General features: G+C 44.8%; 1 protein-coding gene across 2 annotated transcripts in view; it reads right to left on the bottom strand.

The window, feature by feature from the left end:
* The window catches only part of TBX5 (T-box 5), a 74224-nt gene that overhangs the window by 4694 nt on the left and 44231 nt on the right, over positions 1-25299 (bottom strand). For both annotated transcript variants that reach the window (XM_006876964.1, XM_006876963.1), the window contains exon 8: positions 7529-7755. In XM_006876964.1, the coding sequence (XP_006877026.1) occupies positions 7529-7755 (227 nt within the window). The remainder of the gene's footprint in view (positions 1-7528; positions 7756-25299) is intronic.

Below are 25299 nucleotides of genomic sequence, written 5' to 3'. Positions count from 1 at the left end.
TGACAGACTCAGAAAGCCTATATGAGGTTGTAACCGACTCAACAGCACACAGCAACAACAAAAACAACCCAGATAGGGTATCTTGGGTTCGTGTTCCACCAAATACCTCCATCCTCTTCATTCTCTGAGTATGATTATGTTCATAGGTAAATCAAAAGTCTCCCCAAAACAAACATTCCACAAATCTATTTTCAGCTAGGCTCTTTCTGGGACACATCTGGGACCCATAGGATGCCCAAACATCTCAAAAATAGTGAAAAATGCAGTCACTCCTTTAAGTGCTTTATCTGCAGCATGCCAATCATCCAGATGTTTGAAAACCTCCAGATAAGTGGTCACATTTTCCACCTTTCAGCTGGGTGGGTTTTTTGGGAGGATGAATCTTGGAGACATCGCCACACTTGACCTGTTTGTACCTTTACCATATCCTTCCTTGGTTCCTTTCCTCCCATTCTTCCTCCCCACATCCCACCCCCAAATCCATAAATCTGAATTTTTCCATTGTTGCTAGAATCATAACCTTTGTTTTCTGTTTTGTTTTTTTTTTTTCATTTAGCCAGGGCGTTCCCCTTTTCAATAACATAAAGTACAGCTGCAGGGGTTCCCTTAGCAAGAGGGGGAAAGGAGGGGGTGGATGGGGGCACACTAATCATTCCAAAGTTTCTGATCCCCTTCCAGATTTGTTAAAAGTCAAAAAAATGGAAAAGAATCATATGAAAAAAGGCCAGAGCACATTTTGGAAAATCGTAAAATTATACATTCCAGTCTTTAATACCCCAACAAACCGATGCAGACCCCGGAGAGAAACCGGAGGCAGGCTTATTTATGAAAATGGGTCCGCAGCATTCTCACATTCCTCTTGGGCCTCATCACATAGTAAAGAAATTCCAAAGCAAGGATCCAGATTTCAGTATGGTCTTGATACACGCTCTGGACGGCATCCCTCTGTTTGCTTATTTGGCTATGCCGTATTGGACTTCCATGGTTGGGGAAAAGGTTATAATCAAGCATGAAGTCTTCTAACGAGAAGAACACACAAGTAAGTTTCAAGAAGCCGTATATCAAGAGTGGATCACTGTTCTCCAACTACCCTGAGCCCAGATGAGTCTATTTGATGTCAGTGAAACCCTCTGAGATTCCGAGTGGCTCTGATGGCTGTATAAACCAGTTGCCATCAAACCAACTCCAACTCATGGGATACCATATGGAGCATTAGTGGAGACCTGCTATGGTGCTATATGGTAGGCTAACCACAAGGTTGGTGGTTTAAACCCGCCAGTCTCTCCTCAGAAACCCTATACAGGGTTGCTATGAGTTGGAACCAACTCAACAGCACTTAACAATGATCTTTTCCCTCTTAGACGTCTGAATCGACCGCTCTGCACTTACAAGTATTTGAAGAGATTCCAGGATGGGAAAACCCAAAACTTCTTCCCCATCATTCATTGCACAGTGCCAAATGGGCCATCTCCCTAGCCAGGTGAGTTTATTCAGAGGAAGACCACTGTCACATCTTCACGGAGACCCTAGTGCCCAGAGTGATGACCAGCCACTGTTTAACTGAGTGACCAGCAGCAAGTCAGAACTGGGACTGGAATCCAGGTCTCTTGACTCTTTAAAACAGTGCCTTTCCTAACAATTGCCCCCAGCCTTGCAGTTTCTCGTGTTCAGGGGACATGAAAAGGTGGTGAGACCCTTGATCCTTATGGATTAGTTGACTGATGGATTAATTTTATGTGTGTGTTCCTATGCTCTTAGATGAAATGAAAATGGGAAAGGCTGAAACGTTATCGTAGAAAAATTCTCAACTGGGACTCAGAAGAAAAAAGACATTGGTTCCAATCTCAGCTGGCCTCTATCTGAAATCACTTCATCTATTCATTTGCTTATTACTGTCTGTCTCCCTTGATTAAAACATAAGTTTCACGAGAGAAGGAGGCTCTTTCCCCTGGTCCCACATCGTATCCCAAGCTTCCAGTATGCCCAGTACGTAGTATTTGCTGTTGAGTCCACTCCAACTCTTGACAGCCCCTATGCGTCAGAGTAGAACTGCGCTTCATACGGTTTTCAACAACTGGGTTTTCAGGAAGTAGATTGCCAGGTGTTTTGTCCAAGGAACCTCCAAACTTTCAGTCAGCAGCCAAGCGTGTGATCTAATTGTACCACTCAGGGATTCGAGCACATGGTAAATACTTAAATAATTCTTGAACGGATGAATCACAGACAATGCCACTCACCAGCCACAAAACCTTGGGAATCTAACTCAATCTCTTAGTCCTCTGTTGGCTTCTTGAAGAATGGGGGTGATGAACACCCCCTCCCCAGATCATATAATGCAGCAAGGATGTGGTGGAGGAAAGATGTGAAACTGCTTTGAAAACACACACCACACTGAGAAAATGCAAAACCCTCTACAAATCCAATTCCTCTTTCCCTGCCCCATCTAGGACTTTGCCTTGAATATCCAACTCAGTAGATGCCTTTCCCTACAATCTTTATTTGGGTTGCCTTTGGTTTCAAAAGCAGGAGTCAGGCTGGGAGGGGCGCACAGACAGACAAGCGTGCACTCCCAGGACCATGGATCCGGATTTGATTGAGCGACATTGATAAAGGCCTCCCGGTTATTCTGGCTCCATCCATCGGCAGAGATAGTTTGGAGACAGCCAGTTGCAAACAAGGGAGCCCTCTGGCCTGCCTGGCTCTTTGACATCTCACTGGGCCTGACCCCTATGCCCATTGGACAGGAGACAGACAATAAGGGGAAGTCAGATAGTGGGGCAGGCAGGGGCCAGGGGAAACCACCCAAGGAGTTATCACTTAGCGGGAATCCCAAACTGGAAGGAAACCTCCACTGATTCCTTATCACCTTACAATGTGGAGGCTGATGATGAATTGCTTTTCGCTGTCTCCAAGGCGGGACAGACAGAGCTTGACTGGAATGTTCCCTGTCCCCAGGAGCTCACTTTTGGAGGTGGGGAAGGTGAGAAGGGCAGAGGTTTGTGGAAGGGTGAAGGGAGTTGGTCAGGGTGCCTGGGCCTAGTGTGTTTTCTGGGCAGAGTCCCCTCCGTAGTTGAACGACTTTGGGTAATTTGCACACACTCCCAGCCACAGTTTCTGCACCTGTGGTCAGCGTTCATTCTTCACCTTGTTATCTCCAACCAGGCACTAAGTCCTGATGCCATCTGCATCCCTGTTTCCTACCCACATCCTCCTCTGAGTTAACATCATCTCACACCTCTGACTTCCCAGCAGTCACTCCTCCTCGGGGCGCTGAGATCGCAACTACTCTCCTCCAATCACAGCATGAAAACAAAACCAGAACCGCTTCACCTACACATTTCAAACTCTACTGTGACCACCTGGCAGCGTTCAGAGAAAAGCTGAAATCCTTCCGGTGGTCTTCAGGGGCTGAGCGCATCAAGCTGATCCTGCCTCCCTCTTTTCTTATCAGATGTCATCTCATTGAACCAGCCTCCACTCACAGTGACTCCATTCCCAGCAGAACAAAACACTGCCTAGTTCTGCTCCATCTTCATGATCGGTTGCAGATTAGACCTTTGTGACCCACAGCACTTTCACTGACTGATTTTCAGAAGCAGATCACCAGGCCTTTTTTCTGAGTCTGTCTTACTCTGGAACTGTTCTGCCTCATAACAGCACATAGGCCTCTACTGAGAGATGGGTTGTGGTTGCTATGAGGTACCACCCTCTCGAATGTCATTTCCCAACTCTTCTCCCTTGCTCAGTGGTCAGACACCCCAGCTTTTGACTCCTTCCCCAAAAGGAACACATTCCCCTTCATGGGGGTAGGGGGACACAGTAGCTACTTTCTTCTATGCCTGGAAGCCTACACACCTCCTCCCTTTTCCTGCCCAACTCAGATCGGTTTGTTCTTTTGGAAGCCCATTGGCCTTTTAATATTCTCTTTCGACATCCTAACCCAAATGCATCAATTCTTCTACAGTCTTCTGTATTCATTGTTCAACTTTCATATACATTATGAGGCTATTGAAAATACCATGGCTTGGGTCAGGCGCACCTTAGTTTTCAAACTGATATCTTTTCTTTTGAACACTTTAAAGAAGTCTTGTGCACCAGATTTGTCTAATGTAATACATCGTTTGAGTTCTTGACAGCTGCTTCCATGAATGTTGATGGTTGATGCAAACAAAATGAAGTCTTTGAAAACTTCAATCTTTTTCCCCTTCATCTTGATGTTATTTATTGGCCCAGCTATGAGGATTTCTATTTTCTTTACATTCAGATGTAACCCATACCAAAGGCTATGGTCTTTCATCTTCATCAGTAAGTATTTTAAAGTCCTCTTTGCTTTCAGCAAGCAAGGTTGCATCATCTGCATATCACTGGTTGTTAATGAGTCTTCCTCCAATCCTGATGCCACGTTTTTGTCCATATACTCCAGCTTCTCAAATTAGTTGCTCAGCATTCAGATTGAGTAAGCATGGTGGAAGAATACAACCCTGGCACATACTTTTCCTCATTTTAAGCCATTCAATGTTTCCTTGTTCTGTTTGAACAACTGCCTCTTAGTCTATGCACAGGTTACTCATGAGCACAATTAAGTGTTCCAGAATACTCATTCTCGGCAATGTTGTCCTTAGCTTGTCATGATCCACACAATCGAAAGCCTTTGCATAGTCAATAAAGCACAGGTAAACATCTTTCTGGTTATTTTCTGCTTTCAGCCAAGATCTATCTGACATCAACAATTATAACCCTCATTCCATGTCCTTGTCTGAATCCGGCTTGAACCTCTGAAGGTCTCTGTCACTGTACAGCTGCAGTCATTTCTGAATTAACTTTAGCAAAATTTTACTTGCATACTCTATTAATGATATTGTCCGAAGATTTCAACATTCTGTTGGGTCACCTCTCTTTGGAGCGGCCACAAATATGGATCTCTTCCAATCAGTTGGCCAGGTAGCTGTCTTCCACATTTCTTGGCATTGATGAGTGAGTGCCTCCAATGCCACAACAGTTTGTTGAAAGATTGCAATTTGTATTCCATAAATTTCCAGAACCTTGTTCTTTGCCAATGCCTTCAATGCACCTTGGACTTTTCCTTCAGTATCAATGGCTCTTGATTATATGCTACCTCTTGAAATGGTTGAACATTGACCATATATCTTTTTGGTACAGTGACTCATAACAACCCTATATAGGGTTTCCAAGGGTGTAAACCTTTTTAGAAGCAGATAATCTCATCTTTTTCCTGTGGAGCGACTGGTGAGCTCAAACTGCCAATCTTATGGTTTGTAGTGCAGTGGCTACCCTACAGAGCCACCACACTCTAACAACTTGATACTGTTGTTGCTATTAAGTCGGTGCCAACTCACAGTGACTCTGTATAGGGCTTCCTAAGCTCTACATTCACAGGAACAGAGCACTTTCTGTCTCCCACAGAGCGCCTGGTGGGTTTGAACCACCGACCTTGTGGTTTGCAGTCCAGTGTCTATACTTACAGCTACCACGCTCTAACAACTTGATAGATTCAGTGATACCATCATGCCCATTTTGCAGAAAAAGTAGTTTAGACTCAGAAAGGTGTAGCAACTTGTCCACAGCCACACAGCAGGAGAGCATCTGCTCCTGGAATTACGACTGCGCTGGCCAGTCCCCCCTCCACCACCTACCTCAGTTTCCCCAGTGTCTACACCATGTTGAGCCTGTGTTTCCCTTGAGGTTCCTGCTAAGTGATCCACGGAAGTGAGCAGCTCACTAAAGTTCATTAGCTTAACACTCAAAACCTTCCCACGACATCCTTCAGAAATGAGTTTTAAAAAAAACTCTATGTATTGAATACTGAATCTAAAAAGTGGCGTAAATATTGAATAAGGGAGGCTTTGTGAGAGAATCGATGACAAGCCCGGGTAACGGAAGCAGTATAGGGTGGTGGTTAAGGACACAAACTATGGAGTCTGTAAATCTTAGGTTTGAATCTCACCTTCGAGACCTACCACGAGTGGTTTCACCTTCCTCGGTTTCCCTTTTGGTAAAATGGGTTAATGCAGGCTTAAAAGATATTGTTGTTGTTGTTGTTAAGTGCCGTCGAGTCGGTTCCGACCCATAGCGACCCTGTACAGGGTTTCCGAGGGTGTAAATCTTTACGGGAGTAGAAAGCCTCATCTTTCTTCCACGGAGCGGCTGGTAGTTTCGAACCGCTGACCTTAAGGTTCGCAGCCCGATTCATAACCACTACACTACCAGAGCTCTAGAGCCCTTAAAAGAGAAAATGGCAAGACTTTGGTTTGCTTACTTTGGACACATCATGGGACACATGGAGTTGGTTCTGACTCACGGTGCCTATACAGGATTTCTCAGGCTGTCCGTCTTTATGGGAGCTGAGAGCCTCATCTTTCTCATTCAGAGTGGCTGGTAGATTCGAACTGCTGACCTTGCAGTTAGCAACCCAACTCATAACCCACATCATTAGCAGTGATCCAATTGCTAGAAGATTTACCTATTTGGTAACGCAGAGGTTGAACAAGAATGGGGGAAACCCTCACTGAGGTAGATGGGAACAGCATCACAATGAAGGAGTCACGGTGTGGGACCGGGCCCCACTTCATCCTGCTGTATATGAGGTCACCAGGAGCCGAGGCTGACTCAACAGCCACTAACACTAACAGTGCTATTAATAGTTCCCTGGAGAAGGCTGTTCTCTGAAATCTCAAAAGTGTACCTTAAATATAATATAAAACAGAATCTGTGGGCGGAACCCTTCCAAGGACCATTCTTAACCCCTGTTGGAATCTGAAGAGGCTGCCATGTTTGCAGGCATCTGGTCCCCAGCCCATCCGACAGCGGATGTGCTGGGAATCGGGCCAGGGGGCCTGTTTCTGCAGGAGAAAGATGACGCTTTCTGCTCTGGTAAAGATTTACAGCCTTGGAAACCCTATACAGGATCGCTGTGGAGTCGGAACAGAATCCACGGCTCATAATCACCACCAGCTATCTCCTCTTTAGGGAGCATGGTAGCTCTGTAGGATCACCATTTCATTTTCCCCTGGTAGTATGACTTGTAGCAACCAAAGAACACTGGAAGCCACCTCCCTGCCCACTCATAGATGGTGACAAAGAAAACTCCACTGCAACTTTCTAAGGCAATACTGGCTCTTTAGCAGTTCAGAAGAATGAGTTAAGTCTAGGACCACAAAAAGATACCTAAGTCGTATTTTAAATGGGAACAAGAAGAAAGCAAGTTATAAAATGCATACAGTATGATGTCATGTATGTTAAAATAAGAACAAAACTCTTTGTGCCTGGGTGTGCGTGTGTGGGTGTAAATGAATATATTTCCTCTAAGGAAGGGGCTGCAATTGGGGGCAGATACACAGAGTTTTAGTTTTACCAGCAGAGTTTGCATTTCTGACAATCCATAGGTACCCTCATGGTGCTTCCCTTTTTGAAACGTAAAGTTCTGCATACCTTTTTTTTTTTTTTTCCTTTAAGAAATGGAAGGAAGAGATAGGAAAGGAGGTAAAACGGTTGGGGTTGTGACACCCACCTTTCCTCTTGGTACAATGGTAAATTTGGCTGTGCTCCTGGGACAGAGGGTATGGGTTGGGTGGGGGCAGGAGGTCCTGGGAGGTGCCGGAGACGCCGTTCTCACACTGATACTGACTCCCCAAGTTAGAAGAAGTGGAGAGAGCCCGAGGCTCATTGCTGAAAGGACTATGGTTGGAGGCCACTTTTTGCCTCACTGTGCTCCTGGGAACCACAGGGTATTCTTTACTGAAAAACAGAAGACAGGAAAGAATGTTGATTAGCATCCTGACACACATCCACCCATGACCAAACCATGGTCTAAGACTCCACCAGGAAAGTCACAGAATAATAAACAAACAAGCCTTTGATGAGCAATGGAATCCAGATGTATCTATCATGTGCACGGAATGCCCTGCACATATATTTGGGATAGTAACTTTTCTTGTCGTATATGTCAGGCAAATAGGTCTCTGAATAGTTCTATACAAATGCAGAGAGATAAATGAACACTCCCAGATGAAGAGTGCTCTTCATGTTGCATAAACAGGTGGTGTTTAGGGTTATTTCAACTTATTCCATAAATATTTAGACCCCCTTAGTTCCCTTTCTCAGTCCTGGTGTGGTGTTATAGGATAATGCACTGGACCGCAAGATTGGTTTGAACTTCAAGGTCAGCGGTTCAAACTCACCAGCCGCTCCTAGGAAACCCTACACAGGTTCACTCTGAGTCGGATTCAACTCGACAGCACTTAACAACAACAACACTTCCCTTTCTAGTGAAAAATTGAACTTGTCAAAGATTTCATTCTACTTGGATCAAAAATCAATATCCATAGAAGCAGCAGTCAAGAAATCAAATGACTAAATGCACTGGGAAAATCTGTCACAGAAGACCTCTTTAAAGTGTCACTTTGAAGACTAAGGTATACCTGATCCAGGCCAAAGTCTTTTTGATTGTTTCGTATGCATGAGAACCTTAGACAGATGAAGAATTCATGCATTCAAAGAATAACTGCTATTATACCCAGATTTGGCTCAACCTTTCTGAAAGACACTTTGATAGCATCAATTTTTGTAATATACAACAATTTGGATCGACTTTTCTGCTTGGAAGACAAACAAAATTAAGATGAACAGACTCAAAGCTTCCCTTTCTCCCCAGGGGGAGTCACTGCAGGCAGAAAGGGGCAGAACAGAATCTGAACCTGCTCCCAAGTCATGTATAGGCACAGAAAACTGTTGTCTCTGGGGAAATAGATATTCTTCATAAAAGTCCAAATGATGCATGAAAGCCCATGGCACATGCAGCTCAATCTCCATGCAAATTCTCTGAGCTCAGATAAGGTAGACTGCCAAGTCAATCCTCAGTTTCCTTATCTACAAGATGGGGACAATATAGAGATGATCTGGAGAAGCCACAACATTTTCCCTGAGACCCCAAGAGATACTCTCTTCTCCGAATAAACCCCGATTCTGATTTCCACATGGGCATCTAAGAATCAGGGTGTAGGGAAAAGAAACAGGAAGGTATGTGTTCTATGCTAGCCCTGCTATCTAGTAGCTATGTGTCCTTGAGCAAGGCACTCAACCTCTCTGAACCTCAATTTCCAAATTTCCACAAATTGTTGGCAATAACACAATATCATAGATTAGAAAGTTGTATCTGGTACCTAGAAGCCCTTGGTGGCTCTGTGGTTGAAGAACTCGGCTGCTAACAAGGTCAGAGGAGGTTTGAGACCACCTGCCGCATCTCTAGAGAAAAATGTGGTGGTTGACTTCCGTAAAGATGACAAAAATTTGGCCGTGCCCCTGGGACAGAGAGTATGGTGTGGGTGGAGGCAGGAGGTCCTGGGAGGTGCGGGAAACACCATTCTTACCCTGGAAAGCCTCTGGGGTTGTCATGTAGGGACACTCTGAGTCCAGACTGAACAGGCTCAATGGCAGTAGGACAGAGGTACATGGTACATGGTAGAAACTATCGTCATTACTTTTACAAAATGACATGGGTAGTTTCAGGACATACAATTTCTCAGGAGGTAGCAGTTCCCTAAGCCTCTCTCCTTAACTCAGAGATCTTAACTTGGGGGATTTGACAACTACGAACTTGAATTTTAATTTTCACTCAACTCACACTGAAATTTAGCATTTCCTTCCATTACGGAGATAGGCAGCAAGTATTATTAGCGGCCCAAGTAGTGGCTAAGAATCCTGGTAGTATAGCTTATATAGAAGTAGTTAGCCCCCTAACTACTTCTATATAAGCTCCTAATATGAGCTGGGCTGTTAACTGCAAGGACGGCAGTTTGAATCTACCAGTTACTCCTCATGAGAATGATGTGGCTTTCTGCTCCTATGAAGAAGTACAGCCTCAGAAACCCTACACAGGGTCTCTATGAGTCAGAACTGACTCAACGACATACAACACACACCACCAGTGACGGCTGAGCCCTGATGGCACAATTAAGTGCTTGAATGCTAACCAAGAGATTAAAGGTTCAAACCCACCAGCGGCTCTGGGGGAAGAAAATGAGAATTTTATTCCATAAAGATGACAGCTTTGGAAACCCGATGAGGGCAGTTCAACTCTGCCCTATTGGGTCATTGAAATGAAATCAACTCGACACCAATAGAAATAAAATTATTCCATACCACATGGCTGGACCTGTCTCAAAACACCATAAAGGCTCATGAGCGATTATAAATGACAGGAGCTTTACAAGACTCACTAGATGCTGTGACGTCAAGTATTTACAGAGCACACATATTACCATGTTGATTGTTGATCAGCGTCATTTCTGATGAACCGCAGACTTTGCAGTTAGCAGTTAAGTGTTTACCCTACAGCACCATACCAGGACTCCCATAGTACTATTTTGTTGTAGTTGTTAAGCGCTGTTGCGTCAGTTCTGACTCATAGCAACCCTACACTGGGTTTCCAAGGCTGTAAATCTTTGCGGGAGCAGAAAGCCTCATCTTTCTGCCTCGGAGTGGCAACCTTGTGATTTACAGACCAGTGCTCCCATTTAGTGGAGTGTCATTTTTAAAATACTTTGGTAACTATGTTACAATAGCATTGGTTTCCTTGGTAATCTATGTGTTCTATTTTAGGTATTTAACCACATTATTCTGGGTGACTCCATACGATAAGCATTTGACTGTGAACCACAAGGTTCACGCTTCAAGACTGTCAGCCGCTCTCTGCAGGAGAAAGATGAGCTTTTCTGCCGCTGCAATGATTTTAAAGCCTCAGAAACCCTATACAAGGCTGCTATGAGTTGGAAATGACTCGACGGCACTTAACAACAACAATTCTAGGAAGGGGCCCATAGGCTTCCCAAACTGTCATGGCACAAAACAGGGTAAGAACCCCCACCCTAGAACCAGTGTTGGATTATGCAGTAAGCACGAGCTTACTTGTGTTTACATTCTAATCTGTAATGAACAGTTTCACATATTTTTTTCACCACATCAAAGATTCTGTCTGCTTCTAGGGATGGCTGGCATCTGTCTCTCTCCCAACTCCTAATAGTACCTTTCTACAGAATTGAAGTCTCTCTTCTAATTTACAATCCTTGACCAGGACCGAGTACCCAGTCAGCAAGGGAAGCACAAGTAAGCCTATGCTTATTTTGCTTATTCAGTAATCCACCCCACCTAGAATGAATATATGTTTACCAATAAGTGCTGGTGTGGTGTTGTGGGTTAGTGTGCTGAACTGCAAAGTCAGTGTGTCAACTGCAAGGTTGGCGGTTCAAGGTCACCAGCCACTCCTTGGAAACCCTAGAGTGTTGCTATGGGCCGGAATGGACTCAAAGGCATTTTACAACAACAACAACAAACTCCAGACATTAAGTTTATTGTGATCCCTGACATGGCCCAGATCATCCATTCTTTAACTTAATACATGTTTTCATTTACTTTTTAATCCAATTAAATTTATTCTCACTCTAAGCCGTAATTTCTGTGCAATTCTGGGCTTGTGGTATTAATTTTAGTTCTTTTAATACAATTCAAATAAATACTTCACTATTAAAACTAATACTTCACCATTAAAATTAGGGTGTCCTGGTGTGGTGCGATAGGATATATGCTAGACTGCAAGGTCAATTTGAACCACAAGGTCAGTGGTTCAAACTCACTAGCCACTCCTAGGAAACCCTATACAGGGTCGCTATGAGTCAAAACTGACTCGATGGCACTTAACAACAATATTAAAATTTTAAAGTAGAACTAAATCATCTCACATATAAAGAGATGGGAGGGCTGCAGCCCACTATAGCCTGTGAGGGACCATTATGAAATAGGTACTATTGCTCTTACCATTTTACAGGTTAGGAAACTGAGGCTCGGGGAATTTTCCAAGTCACAAAGCTAGAGAGACACAACCGGAATTCTAACCCAGAAGTCCCCTAACTACTTCTATATAAGCTCCTAATTGGTTCTATTAAAAATCATCATCATAATAAAGTCTTTGCTTCTGAGCAGCCATCTAAGATTCAACTATTGGTCTCTATCTATACAGAACAAAAGAAAAGGACGGAAAACCTAGCATCAGAGAAGGAACCAGACTACAGCACTGACTATCTCTAAGAATCCTGGCCTTCTCTACCCTGAGACCATGAATACTAATGGCACCCAGTTACCACTACTAAATGTGCTGACCAGGGCCACAATAGATGGACACTGAAAAAAAAAGAATTGCGAAAAATGTGGAACAGCACTTCACAATCTTGAAGAATCCAAGCTTAACTGGACCTACAAAAGCTGAAGGAGTCTTGGCAACTATGACCCTGAGTTATTTTTCAAATGTCGAAGTAAAACAAGACTGAAATCACCTTTAAACTAATACTGTCGCTTTAAACTAATACTTTAGCTTAAAAGTAAAGACTGTTAAACTTCTAAGTATTACATTTTTATAATATCTATCATCACTTAACAACAACCTATCTATCTATATATGCACATGTATAAGGAGCTCTGGTAGTACAGTGGTTATGAATCAGGCTGCAAACCTTGAGGCCAGCAGTTCGAAACTACCAGCCACTCCGCGGGAGAAAGATGAGGCAGTCTGCTCCCGTAAAGATTTACAGCCTCGGAAACCCTGTACAGGGTCGCTATGGGTCGGAACCGACTTGACGGCACTTAACAACAACATACATATATGTGTGTGTGTGTGTGTGTGTATACATATATATACATATATATATATATATATAAACATATAAACATATATATATATACAGAGAGAGAGAGACTTCTGGCGTAGCACTGTGGGTTAATGCGGTGCACTACAAAGTCAGTTTGAACCAGCTGCTCCTTGGAAACCCTATACAGAGTCACTATGGCTCGGAACCGATTTAACGGCACTTAACAACAATATATATATATTGTTGTTGTTGTTATGTGCTATGGAGTCGGTTCTGACTCATAGCGACCCTGTACAGGGTTTCCAAGGCTGCAAATCTTTACGGGAGCAGAAAGCCTCATCTTTCTCCCATGGAACGGCTGGTAGTTTCGAACTGCTGACCTTGCGGTTCATAGCACAATTCGTAACCACTACGCTACCAGAGCTCGCTCTCGCTCTCTCTCTCTCGCTCTCTCTCTCTCTCCATATATATATATATATATACACACACACACACACACACACATATTTGTATTTTAACATCTATACAAGACCCGGAGGAGACCTAGTGTGGCACCGCAGAATAAGCCCTTGACTTCAAGGTCAGTTTGAATCAGAAGGTCGGCAGTTCAAACTCACCAGTCACTCTTTGTAAACACTATACAGGCTCGCTATGAGTTGGAACCAATTTGACAGCACTTTAACAACAAACAGCAACCTATAAGACCAAGGACTCCCGGTGTGGCACTGTAGGATAAGCACTGGATGGGGCCCCACATGGTCAGCAGTTGAAACCCACCAGCTGCTCTTTGGAAACCTCCAAGGGGTCACTATGAGTGGGAACTGACTTGACAGTACTTAACAGCAACATGTAAGACCAAAGGGACAACAGCTATGTTCAAGCACAGACTAGAAGGTTGAAGAACAAGGAGTCTAAGCTGAAAGACAGAGGAGAGAAGCAACAGGAAGGGAAATATGGGGAATGTTATCACTGTGTGAAGAACACCATCATTGTCACTGCTCATCATGTCTAGAAGCTGGGGGTAGGAGCAGGTTTTGCTGAGTCTATTTTAACCAAAAATGAAATACTAAATTTTGAAAACACTATTCATATGCTTTTGTAGCAGGGCAAGGATTTGGAGCCCAAGATCCCATCCACATCCTCTTCTCCAGGGTGTAATGCTCTCTACTGTCCTTGCCTTTGTTGGTCATGTGAAACGGTGTCACAGTGGACAGACAGGGGACAGAGAGTGTCTGCCAAGTTTCCATGAGGCCCAGACACCCTCACAACACCCAGGGGTCTCCTCGCGAGCCTTTCTCCTGGCATATGGCATCTCCCTACCCAAGCTGGAGCCACGCTGAGCAGCCACACCAGCCAGAATCTCCCCCCTGGGGCGGGAAGGCTGAACACAATGAAATGAGCTTGACAGCTCTCTCTTTCTCTCTGTGGCTCACGCTATGTCATGGAAAAGAAAAAGAATAATAGTAATAAAACATGAAAGTTGTGACATGGCACTGGCAAATCTATTTGGGTCTGCTTCTTTCAAGTACGGAGTTCTGGTGTGGTGCTGTGGGTTAATGCGCCAGACTGCAAAGTCGTTTGAACTGCAAAGTCGGTAGTTCAAGCTCACCAGTTGCTCCTTGGAAACCCTATACAGGTTCCCTATGAATCTGAATCGACTCGAAGGTGCTTAACAACAACAGTTTCAAGTACTGATCTGTCAGAGCGCTAATGGGAAGGGGGAAATCTCTTTGTTTTGATGAGGGCTTTTTTAATTATTATTATTATTTAAAGAAAAGAAGCCCCCTAAAAATGTTGGTAGGAGGAATTCCAATGCAGAGCGACACGTCAGGACAGAGGAGAATTGGCCCAGAGAGTTTCCTAGGCTGTCATATTTACAGGAAGGGGCTCTGGTGGCATACTGGGCTAATCACAAGTTGGTGGTTCAAATCCACCAGTCACTCCCTAAGAGAAAGCTGAGGTCGTTTGCTCCCTGGAAGCTCTAGTCTTGGAAACCCTATGGAAGAGTTCTACTCTGTCCTATCAGACTGCTGTGAGGAGGAATTGACTCAACAGCTCTGTGTTCTGCATTCTGTTCTGTTTTGTTTTCACTGTCATAGACAGGAGCAGATAGTTAGATCTTTCTCCCATGGAGCCCTGGGATGGGTTCAAGCCATACACCTTTCCATTAGTAGTCAAGTGCTTTGTTGTTAAGTGCTGTCAAGTCAGTTCTGACTCATAGTGACCCTATATAGGGTTTCTGAGCTGTGACTGGTGGGTTTGAACCACCAACCTTGCAGTTTGCAGTCCACTGCTTATCCTACAACACCACACCAGGAGTCCTGCCTTGAACAATGTTGTTGTTGTGTGCCTTGAGTTAGTTTCGACTCACAGTGACCCTGTATAGGGTTTCCAAGGGGCAGTCGGTGAGTTTGAACTGTTGACCTTGCAGATCAAACTGATGACCTTGTAGTCCAGTGCCTATCCTACAGTGCCACATGAGTATCCCACTTTGAGCAACAGGAGTCACTTGAAGAAAATATGAAGGATGATGATGAAGAGGAAGAAGACACCCTACTCTGTTGCTGCCCTTCTCCCCAGACACACAAGAGCTTTCCAACTTTCTCTCCAATTCTCTTAGTTCTACCTTCCATGACGAGGCTCTTACAGTTGATGGGAAACACACTTTATCTTCTAATCCCAGAGACATCTGAGCTCTCCACCACATGGGCCCAACCCCAGTGGAAATGACTCTACTGCGGTTTGGCTCTAACATTTCTTCCCTTTGCCTCTGTCAACCCATACCAACTAAGAAGTAGCGGCATGTTCCCAGGCCCCTATTTTCACACTTCTCAAATGGGCTTCTGGGCATTAATTATAGTTCTGTTCCTAAGAGAGATGTTAAAAGGGAGCCTGTTGGCACAATGCCTAATGTCCTCATCTGCTAACCAAAAGGTCAGAGGTCAGCAGTTCAATCCCACCCCACCCCCACCAGCAGCCCTATGGGAGAAAAATGTAGTTCTACCCTGTCACATTGGGTCACTATCGGTTTAAATCGACTCAATGACCCACACCAAGACAATGTTCCAGGCACTGGACTAATGCCCTGTACACGTCCCTTCATTTGATCCTAACAAGAGCCTCACTTCATTGGAAGGATGAAACTTAGAGAAGAAGAAATGGAGGCTCAGAGAGGTTAATCAACTTTCCCCAGCTCAACACAGCCAAGAAGAGGTAACAGTGAAATTAAATCCCAGGTCAACTCTATCCTAAAGCTCTAGTCAGTTAACTTATATTTGAAAATAGGGAACTGTTGGCACCAGCTGTTTGGGCAATAAAACCATTCTGTTGTGTATAAAGCATGCTGGTGACAAGAGACTTGGACATTTCTGGGCAAGGACAAGATCAGCCTATCAGTCCAAGTGTAATGTGGATCCCTAGTTTTCTGCAGAACTAAGCCGGCCCCAGTACCCTATGGGCATGCTCAGTTGAGAGACTAGGCTCACCAGACATAAGCGGGGCTCCACACTACCCTGGCTCGCTGTGGGTGTCAGATGGAGCCCTCCCTAGCTCAGGTCCCCACCCCTCACATTCTGATCCACGTGAAAGAGTAATGAATGACGCCTTTGTCACCGGGTCTGGGTTGTAAAACGTTACAAGGGAATATTGAGATCCACAGCCAAACTGCACCCTCAGCCAGCTAACAAACGCCCCCGAGAACATTTTCAACCGCAGCAGTGTGAATTGGCCTTTTCACGGGAGCAGGTGGCAGGGGTGATCATGGGTTGGAGATTTTTTTGTTTGTTTCATTTTCCCTTGGCGATGCTTACCCAATTTCTGAGAGCCATTTTCAAACAACTGAGGCAGCATAGCGGTTCCAAGTTAAAGGCTGTAAAATCCCTGTTCTCTCAAAGCAAAGGCTTCCTCTGGCATTTAATCTGTGATTAAAATTTAAAAGGGGCCCTACATTCCTTTGAGAGCTTCCTCAATTTATTAAGTTTCTAATACACTTGGGGGGGTGGGTATTCTGATCTAACCTACAGGGGCCCAGCAGGAAATGGGGAAGGCACAGCCTGGGCAGGATTTGGCCCGGTGCAAATAATGAATAATCACTCCCGCTTTCAAGTCTACAAAGTGCTTGACAACATTACTCAACTCACACCACACCAACAAGATAGGGCGGGGTGTGAGGGGTGCCACAGTGACCACTGTCCATCCCACCTCTGATGAGAACATAAGGGCACAATGGGGTTATGTCAATTTCCCACCACTGATTCAACCAGGTCTATATGATTTGAGGAACACCAAGACACCTAAAGACACCTCCCTCTCTGTGATGATTTTGATTTGAGGCCTCAGGTCCCTTTGTTACACTGCTTGTTGGTGTCAGCTACTGTTAAGTTAGCCCCCAACACATGGCAACCCCATGCATTATGGATCAAAGCACTGCCTGGTTCTGTGCCATCCCCACGATTGGTAACGGATCCATGGGATTTTCATTGGCTGGTTTTTAGAAGTAGATCACGAGGCTTTTCGTCCTAGTCTGTCTTAGTCTGGAAGCTTCACCGAAAGCTGTTCAGCATCTGAACAACATGGAAGCCTCCACTCACCGACAGATGGGTGGTGGACTTCCACAGGGAAGGGAAGAATTTTACCACTGAACCTCCAATGAGCAGCTCTCAAACTGGTTGCCTGGAGAATTCTCAAAGATACTGAATGTCTGTGCCCAGCCCCCAGAAGGTCTAATGTCATTGCTCTGGATGCAGCTTTAAGAGCTCCCTTATAAAAATGTATACACTGTAGGATCCTTTTTATATAAAACTCCCTAACAGGCAAAACTCATCCCGTGATGAAAATGCGCAGAACACTAGTCCCCTATTGATGGGGAGTTAGCAGTAGGGATTCACTAGAAAGGTGGGAATGTGGGCATTTTCTGGGGTGATGGAAATGTTGTGTATTTTGATAGGGACTTGGGATTCCTGGGTAAATGCATTTGTCAAAAACAGAATGACAAACTTAGCATTTGTATATTTCAAAGTCTGTTCGTTTCACCTAAAATAAAAGTCATAAACAAAAATTGAATTTCAATTCAGGAGGTGAAATGTACTCGTGTCTGCAACTTATTTTGAAATGCGTTGCCCAAAAATAAGTCGGATGGATGGATGGAAGAATGGGTAAAGGGGTAGACAGATAATCAGCAAAAAGACATCAAGACTTAACAGTAGGATTTGGGCTGCGGCTATATGGGATTCATGCTATAATTCTTCTGAGTTTTCTAGATGTATTAAAGTGTCATAACAGATCATTCTAATGTTGGCCATTGATTAAACAACAGTCTTTTTTATGCAAACAGCTCTGAATAAAGGCTCTGTTTGCAGAAAATAAGGTCATGCACTTACATATACGTCCTTGCTCATTCTCTAGGGCCAAAAGTTCTCCAGTGTGACCAGAGACACCTCCTTCGGAATCATCTCTGAGGCCTTAAATGCACCATTCCTGAGCCCACCCTAACACCACTGGCTCAGAACCTCTTAGAGCGAGACCACCAAATCTGCCTTTGTAACAAGCTCCCGATGGGTGCCAGAAGACTGAGAAGACTGCTTAAATGTATGTAAGTGAGTGATTTCCTCACAGGCAACTGGTGCTAGGGTGGTGTTGTAGGTGAGTGGGAAGTGGTGGAGTGGGCCAGGGGGTTGTTCTGAGCGTCCATCTCTTTGCAGCTGACCATGATCCAAGATAAAGAGGTGGGACCCTTCAGACAAGCTTCTGCTTCACAACTGCACCTAAGTTGGCTCAGCCCCGTAAACATTACCCCACTCCTGTTTTACATGCTTACAAACGTCCATGGAGGAGGTCATGTGACACGTCAAAGTTAGGGCAATAAGTGGGGGAGTTCAGAGTGTTGTCTTAAAAGTTCATTCCACTAATTGGACATTCCAACTATGTTTAGCCATACACCTGATACAACAAAGTCTTCGGTTCGACAGCATGACCATCTGCAGTTATGAGGTGAAAATTATTTTGAAATCAGGGCGGACAGGTCAACCAGAAGGACTCTGACCTTTCAGGGGCCCAAGAGAAATCCTGGTGATGTACTGGTTAAACGCTCGGCTGCTGAAGAAAAGGTTGATGGTTCTAATCTACCAGTGACTCACTGGGGGGAAAGAACTAGTGAGCTGCACCCCCAAAGCTGACAGTTTAGGATATGCTACAGGTTAGTAGTTCCACTATATCCTATAGGGTTGCTGTGGGTCAGAATTGACTCAACAGCACCTAACAACAACAACAGGGGCCCAAGATGGCAGGAATATCTTGAAATGGTTGGAATTTTTTTTCTCTATTTATATATCGTAAGCTTTGGAGACATAAAGAGTCCTTGCTTCATGTGGATTCTCAGAAGAACCCTCCAACCAGATCAAGAAGTTCTAACCTCAAGGAGCAAAACAAGATGGCAAATCTAGGTTCCCATGGAGATGAATGAGAACGGTCAATTTTCAATTTGGAAATGTAGAGACATCCAGTGACAGACGTTAAATAATGGGTGGACTTTAGTTTAGCTGGGAAATCCCAGGCCCCAAACTCTCTCATCTGCTGTTTAGTGGAGTGGATCAGTATCAAGGCCAAACAAAGCAAAATCTCAGGGTACCGCTTTTCCCACAATGCATCAGCAATCCATTCAAGGAAAGAGATATCCCCTGTGTGACCCTGAACAAGCCCACTGGCCTCTAGTTTCATGAGAGTGGCTGGGTCTCCACATGCAGTGGTGGTCCACACTGAGCTGAGGTTTCCCCATGAGCAGTTTAGAACACATCTGCACCTTCTCTGATGTTCCTTCCATCAAGAGGAAGTGTCCTTGTCCCTTCTCACTGAACCTGGACCTGGTGATCTACGTAGGAAAACCAGCCCATGGAAGATCTACCACGGCTCATAGGCAGCAGTTTGTTTCACTGTGCACAGGGTCACTATGAGCCAAGTATTCACTCACCAGTGGCTAACAACATCAACAAGAGATGTTTTAAATAGCAGTGAAGTTCCCAAACACCAGACTCCATCTTTACGTATCATCTCCCAGACTTTGTCTTTTTCATACTGCCTTGATTGGTGTTACATGCCATTGAGTCAGTTCTGTCTCATAGCGACCCTGTATGAGTTTCTTAGGACTTCAGAGGCTGTAAATCTTTACAGTAGCCGACAGTCCTGACTTCCCATGTTACCTAATGTGCATACACCAAATCTTTATTTCATTCTACTACTAGCTACTTAATATTTTCCCAGAAATCAACTCTCTTTCTTCTTTCCTACCTTCTTTCCATCTTTCCTTCAAATTAGTCTCACCCTAAACAATTACATCTATTGTAATGTAATGTGCCCGCAAAGTCCTGGTGTGATGCTGCGGATTAATGTGCTGAACTGCAAGGTCAGTTTGAACCACAAGGTGGGCGGTTCAAGCTCAACAGCCGCTCCTCAGAAACCCTATACACGGTCTCTATGAGTCAGAACCAACTTGACACACTTAACAACAACAACAATGTGTCTGTGTATCCACATAAAATCAGCTCCTTTGTCACCAACACAGTGGCACTGACATTTGAATAACAATCAGCTTGGGGGATAAGATATTTTCAAGTGATGCACGAACGTTTCTAAATAACCTCAGCACATATTTTAACTAACAGCTAAAACCCCAGAAATCAAATAAATCCATTGCCGGCAGCAAGTCGATTCCAACTCAAGGCGACCCAGTGTACTATGAGGTAGGACAGAAGCATGGGATTTTCTTGGGTTGAAATCTTTACAGAAGCAGATTGTCTGAGCCTTTCTTCTAGGAAGCCACTGGGTGGGTTTGAACTGCTAACCTGTTAGATGTAGTGGTCAAGTGCAAATGGTTTGTACCATGAAAGAAAATTTTCTAAAATTGTTTTCTTCTTGGAGGTTTTACATAGATCCCTCAGGTTTAGGAAAAAACATTACTTGGTTTTGTAACTAGAAAGTTTTGTAACTTGCTGTGTCTTCTAAATATGTTAGGGTGGAGAGATGACAGGGTGAGGAGGGAGCCCAGGCACTAATCGAACCAATCCATGAGTTATTTACATGGGGTGATGGAAAGCTCAGGCACTTTCCATAACTCCACCCTCCTCTCCTTCCAATTGTTGGAACCAGAGGAAACTTCATCTTTGTCGTGCCCCCCTCCGCCGCCTCCACTTTGTCCTTGAGCCAGCTGTCACCTGGAGTGTGCAGGACAGGAAGCAGGATTATGAGAGCGACAATGAGTCAGTTGTTTCTGCCTGGCTGTTATCACAATAGACCCGAGAGCCATGGTCCCCACTTGTCACTACCTACGACAACCGAGGGGCTAGGGACACAGTCCAGAATATCTAGAACAAAAGCAGCATTGGGACAAGTCTTGCCCCCAGTCAGGCACACTTTACTGCATGTGTACCGTGGACCAAGTCCTTGTCAGGCATTTGCTTGCTGAATTCTCACAACCTTTGAAAGTGGAGGCTATTTTTATACCCATTCTACAGATGAGAACAGGAGTCCTGGTGTGGCACTGTGGGTAAATGCACTGAACTGCAAAGTTGTTTGAACTGCAAGGTCGGCGGTTCAAGCTCAACCTATACAGGGTTGGTAGGGGTCAGAACCGACTCAACAGCACTTAACAACAACAACAACAACAACAACACAGATAAGACTATTGGGTATCCATGAGAGTAAGTCACTTGCCCTAGATCATATGCTGATAAATAGCGGAGCAAGGATGGATTAAGTTCAGAGACTTCTATCTCAACCACTCAGCTTCACTTCTGAGGCTGCGCCCCCAGGCCATTTCTAGAGAACTGGGCAGACCACCCAGTCCAGTTTCAGGTCTCCAGTTCCCTAACATACCTCCTAAAAGAACCACAAAGACACAAGGGCCCTTAAACTGGGAGTTCTGATCCAATGTGTCAATTACTGAGCACTTACTAGGGAGCCCCTGGGCACAGCACAAATGGTTAAGCACTTAACAACTAGCTGAAAGTTTGGCGGTTCAAACCTACCCAGAAATACCTCAAAAAACAGACCTGGAGATGTGTTTCGGAAAGGCAATAGCCTTGGAAACCCCATGGAGCAGTTCTACTCCGATACACAGGGGACGTCATGTGTCAGAATCAACTTAAGGACAGCTAGCAACAATACTGACTGTCAGCCACCTTTCCCTCCCTTCTAGCTGCAAAGTTCCTAAAAAGAAGCTCTGGCCACGCACTCAGGTCATCTGCAGCTGAATTCATGCCCCTCTGCAGGACACAGAACTGCCCCACTGGGTTTCCTACGCTGTAATCTTTACACATCTCTCTCCTGTGGAGTATCATGTGGGTTTGAAGCCCCAATTCCTCCAACCTTCTGGTTAGCAGCTGAACACTTAAACCACTGTATCACCAGGCCTCCTCCAGGGAAGATGATGGTTGTTGTTAAGGGCCGTCGAGTCAGTTCCAACTCATAGTAGTAACCCTGTATAGGGTTTCCAAGGAGCACCTGGTGAGTTTGAACACTGACCTTGCAGGTCAAACTAACTTTGTGGTCCAGTGCTTATCCTACAGCCATTGTTATTAGTGCTAAATGATTTCGATTCAATTCTGACCCATAGTGACCCTATACAGGGTTACTGAGGAGTTGCTGGTGGGTTTGAACGGCAGACCTTGTGGTTTGCAGTCCAGTGCTGATCCTAAAGCGCCACACCAGAAGTCCCCTACAGCCCTTAAGGACAACCATTTCAGACCAAAGCAGAGTCATCTGCCAAGAGATGGAAACAGCTGTGTTGTGTTTGAGGAGCCAGGGGAGCTCCAACATCTGCACCTCCCCACCTTCCTCTCTCTGATGTCTACCATCTGTCCAATAAGTTTCCCAAGCGCAGATTCTGAGCTGACACCGAAACAATGAGGGGGGCCTGGGCTGGAGGATGGGGTGCTTCACGCAACCAGGGGCCAGGAGAAGCTTCTTGGAGAAAAGCAAATCTACAAGGAGATGTTGGTGATGAGTAAGTGACACTCAGCAGTCAGGCGAAGAGAGGGAGGAATTGGAGACACAACGTCACATGCAAAGGACCCCAAAACCCCCTAAACAAATGGAAAGAAAGAGTCGACTCGGAGCTCAGCAGCATCCTCCTCACACACAGACTCAGAGCATAAGCGGGGCACCAGTGAGGAATCCTGTTAGAGGAAGCGGCCGGGCCAAACATGAAGGGTGTGGTCAACCATGCCAAAGACCCTGTGCATTCTATTGAGCGCATTAGGAGGCAATGGGGCATTTTAAGGTGTGAAATCACCTGGTCTCCGGAGTGCTTTACAAAGACCTCTTAGAAACCAGTGAGAGACTGGCGAACAAGGAGGTGGAGGCTGAAACAAGCAGTCCAGGAGAAAAAAACACACTCTAAGATTAGTATAATCAACAGGACCGATTAAGTTAAAGGAGTGGGGTATTTGTGACACCCTAAATCCACTAACCCACCAGTTCTTGAGCTTTGTTGGAAGAAGCAGAGCATGAATAAATCCTTGGGCTTGAAAGACATGGTTTGCATTCTACCCCTTTCATTGGAGAACGACATGGCCTTCATTAGCAATGACTAAGGCGATGGGAGACCTGGTGTAGAACTGCAGGATAATGCGCTGGACTGTGAGGTCAGTTTGAAGGACAAGGTTGGCAGTTCAAACTCACGAGCCACTCTTCAGAAACCCTGTACAGGGTTGCTATGAGTCAGAACCGACTCGACGGCACTTAACAACAACGATGACAACTAGAAGCTGAAATAGCCTCCCCCTGGAGCCACGCCCTGAATTCTGACTTCTAGCCTCCCCAGTGGTGAGAAAAATTAATTTCTGTTCTTTAAAGCCACCAACTGGGTGGTGTTCCTGTGATAGTATCTCTTAGGCAACCAAGACACCCACAGTCCTGAAGGAATACAACGGTGTGCCTTTAATTATCAACACAGGCACAACTGTAGAGAACACGTCATTTACCTTTCACAAGCATGCAAATTAGACCCAGCAAACCAGCTGTCTCTAAACCATTCCATGGCATGCATTTCTGAACACACTGCCTTTCTCGCCTCCTCTTTCTTCTGTCTCTCGTCTGTCTTGGTCTGAGTGTGTCCTTCTGCCTTATGCTCGCTCCCTTTTCCCATCTTCCAAAAAGGATAAAGGAAAACATTATTTATGACCTCCCTTTATTTTGAAACATGAAACCCATCAAAAGGAGCCCTGGCCATCTTAGACTTTGGATATCAAAAATGGGGGACTACAGAGCCTTTGTAGGGTATAAGACCTTAGGTGGAATCCTGATCCCCATCCAGAACCTTCTGAGGTGGGAAATTCCCACTTGAAAAGACAAGCAGACCAGCCTGGAGCAGCTCGAGGAACAGAAGATACTTCTTGAAAGAAAAACCAGCAGGAAAAATAAAAAATAAAAACTGCTGTCAGGTTAGCTACCACAAGAACAGGCAAGTTGTTCACCAGGGAGCCATAAAGGTACGCAATCAAGTTCCTTCAGGACAAACTCCCTTCCAAAACTGAAACTCAAAGGGAATACATGAGCAGGAATGTAAGCTTGCTGGTGACCATGTTGGTCTACTGGTGAGTGGAAGTGGGGAAAAAGCAGCAATGAAGATGTGGGCTGAGTCTGATCATGTTACATAGACTCCTGTCGACCTATAGTATGATGAGAGCTGGTTGGCCAGAAGTATAGTGAGACCTGGGGACACCTGAGCCCATGGGCAAGGACATAGTCACAGAGTGTTACAGCTGAGAGTGAAGCGTCCAGCTTCACTGGAAGTGAGGGGAGATGCACAAGATAGTATCGATTTGACCTAGCTTCAATGGCTGGATGATCAGAACTCAAGTAGAAGAAGATTTTTTTTTTAATTTTTTTATAAAGAAAGCAAGTGTAAATCACTACAATTTGATGAACCTGACCTATACTTATGGAAGTAGTAGCTTAAAATACCAAACAAGAGTGAAGGAATCTTCATAGCAAGGATCATTCCTACCCCTTCTGTACACAGGGTTGACAGGCATGGGCAACTTAGGCATTAGCTACCTAAAATGGGGGACTACAAAGGCACACAGTGACTGGCTTACAAGTTTTCAAGAGGGAGTTTAGTTTCAGAATGTGCAGGAAACAGTACAATCCCCACTGACTAGTTTTCATCTTGTCTAGATGGGTCTGGTGAAAGCAGATAGGGATAAGATTCTTATAATTCAATAGTGAGTAACTGTTACCATGACTAATTGCAACTATCACAACTGTAAAAGTAGAAGTTTTATAACAAAAAAGGGGGAGTAGTTAATTTTACAGTCCAGGAACAGAGGACCCTAGGATCATCAAGGGAGAAGAGCACAAGCGGAAAATGGGACCCTATCGAGAGAAGCAGCGACACCAGAGATGGAGGCAGAGATGGGGACATGGAGAGAGGGAGCAGATGAGGACTCTAAACTCATGGAAAGACAAAGGCTGTGTGCTGGCAGCCAAGAGGCAGACTTGCAGAATGTGTCCTTTGGTTATTTAAACAATTATCTATTCCTGAGTGTTTTGGTGTACACCCCACCCCACCCCCAAAAAAGACAGAGGGAATACAAGCAAATACTGTTGAATGATGATGCATGGTGGTGGTGGTGTGCTGTGGAGTTGGTTC

The sequence above is a fragment of the Chrysochloris asiatica genome, unplaced genomic scaffold, assembly GCF_000296735.1.
Source record: "Chrysochloris asiatica unplaced genomic scaffold, ChrAsi1.0 scaffold00438, whole genome shotgun sequence".
Classification (NCBI taxonomy): Eukaryota; Metazoa; Chordata; class Mammalia; order Afrosoricida; family Chrysochloridae; genus Chrysochloris; species Chrysochloris asiatica.
Note: the sequence above shows the minus strand (reverse complement) of the source record. Positions and strands in the feature narration are given on the sequence as shown.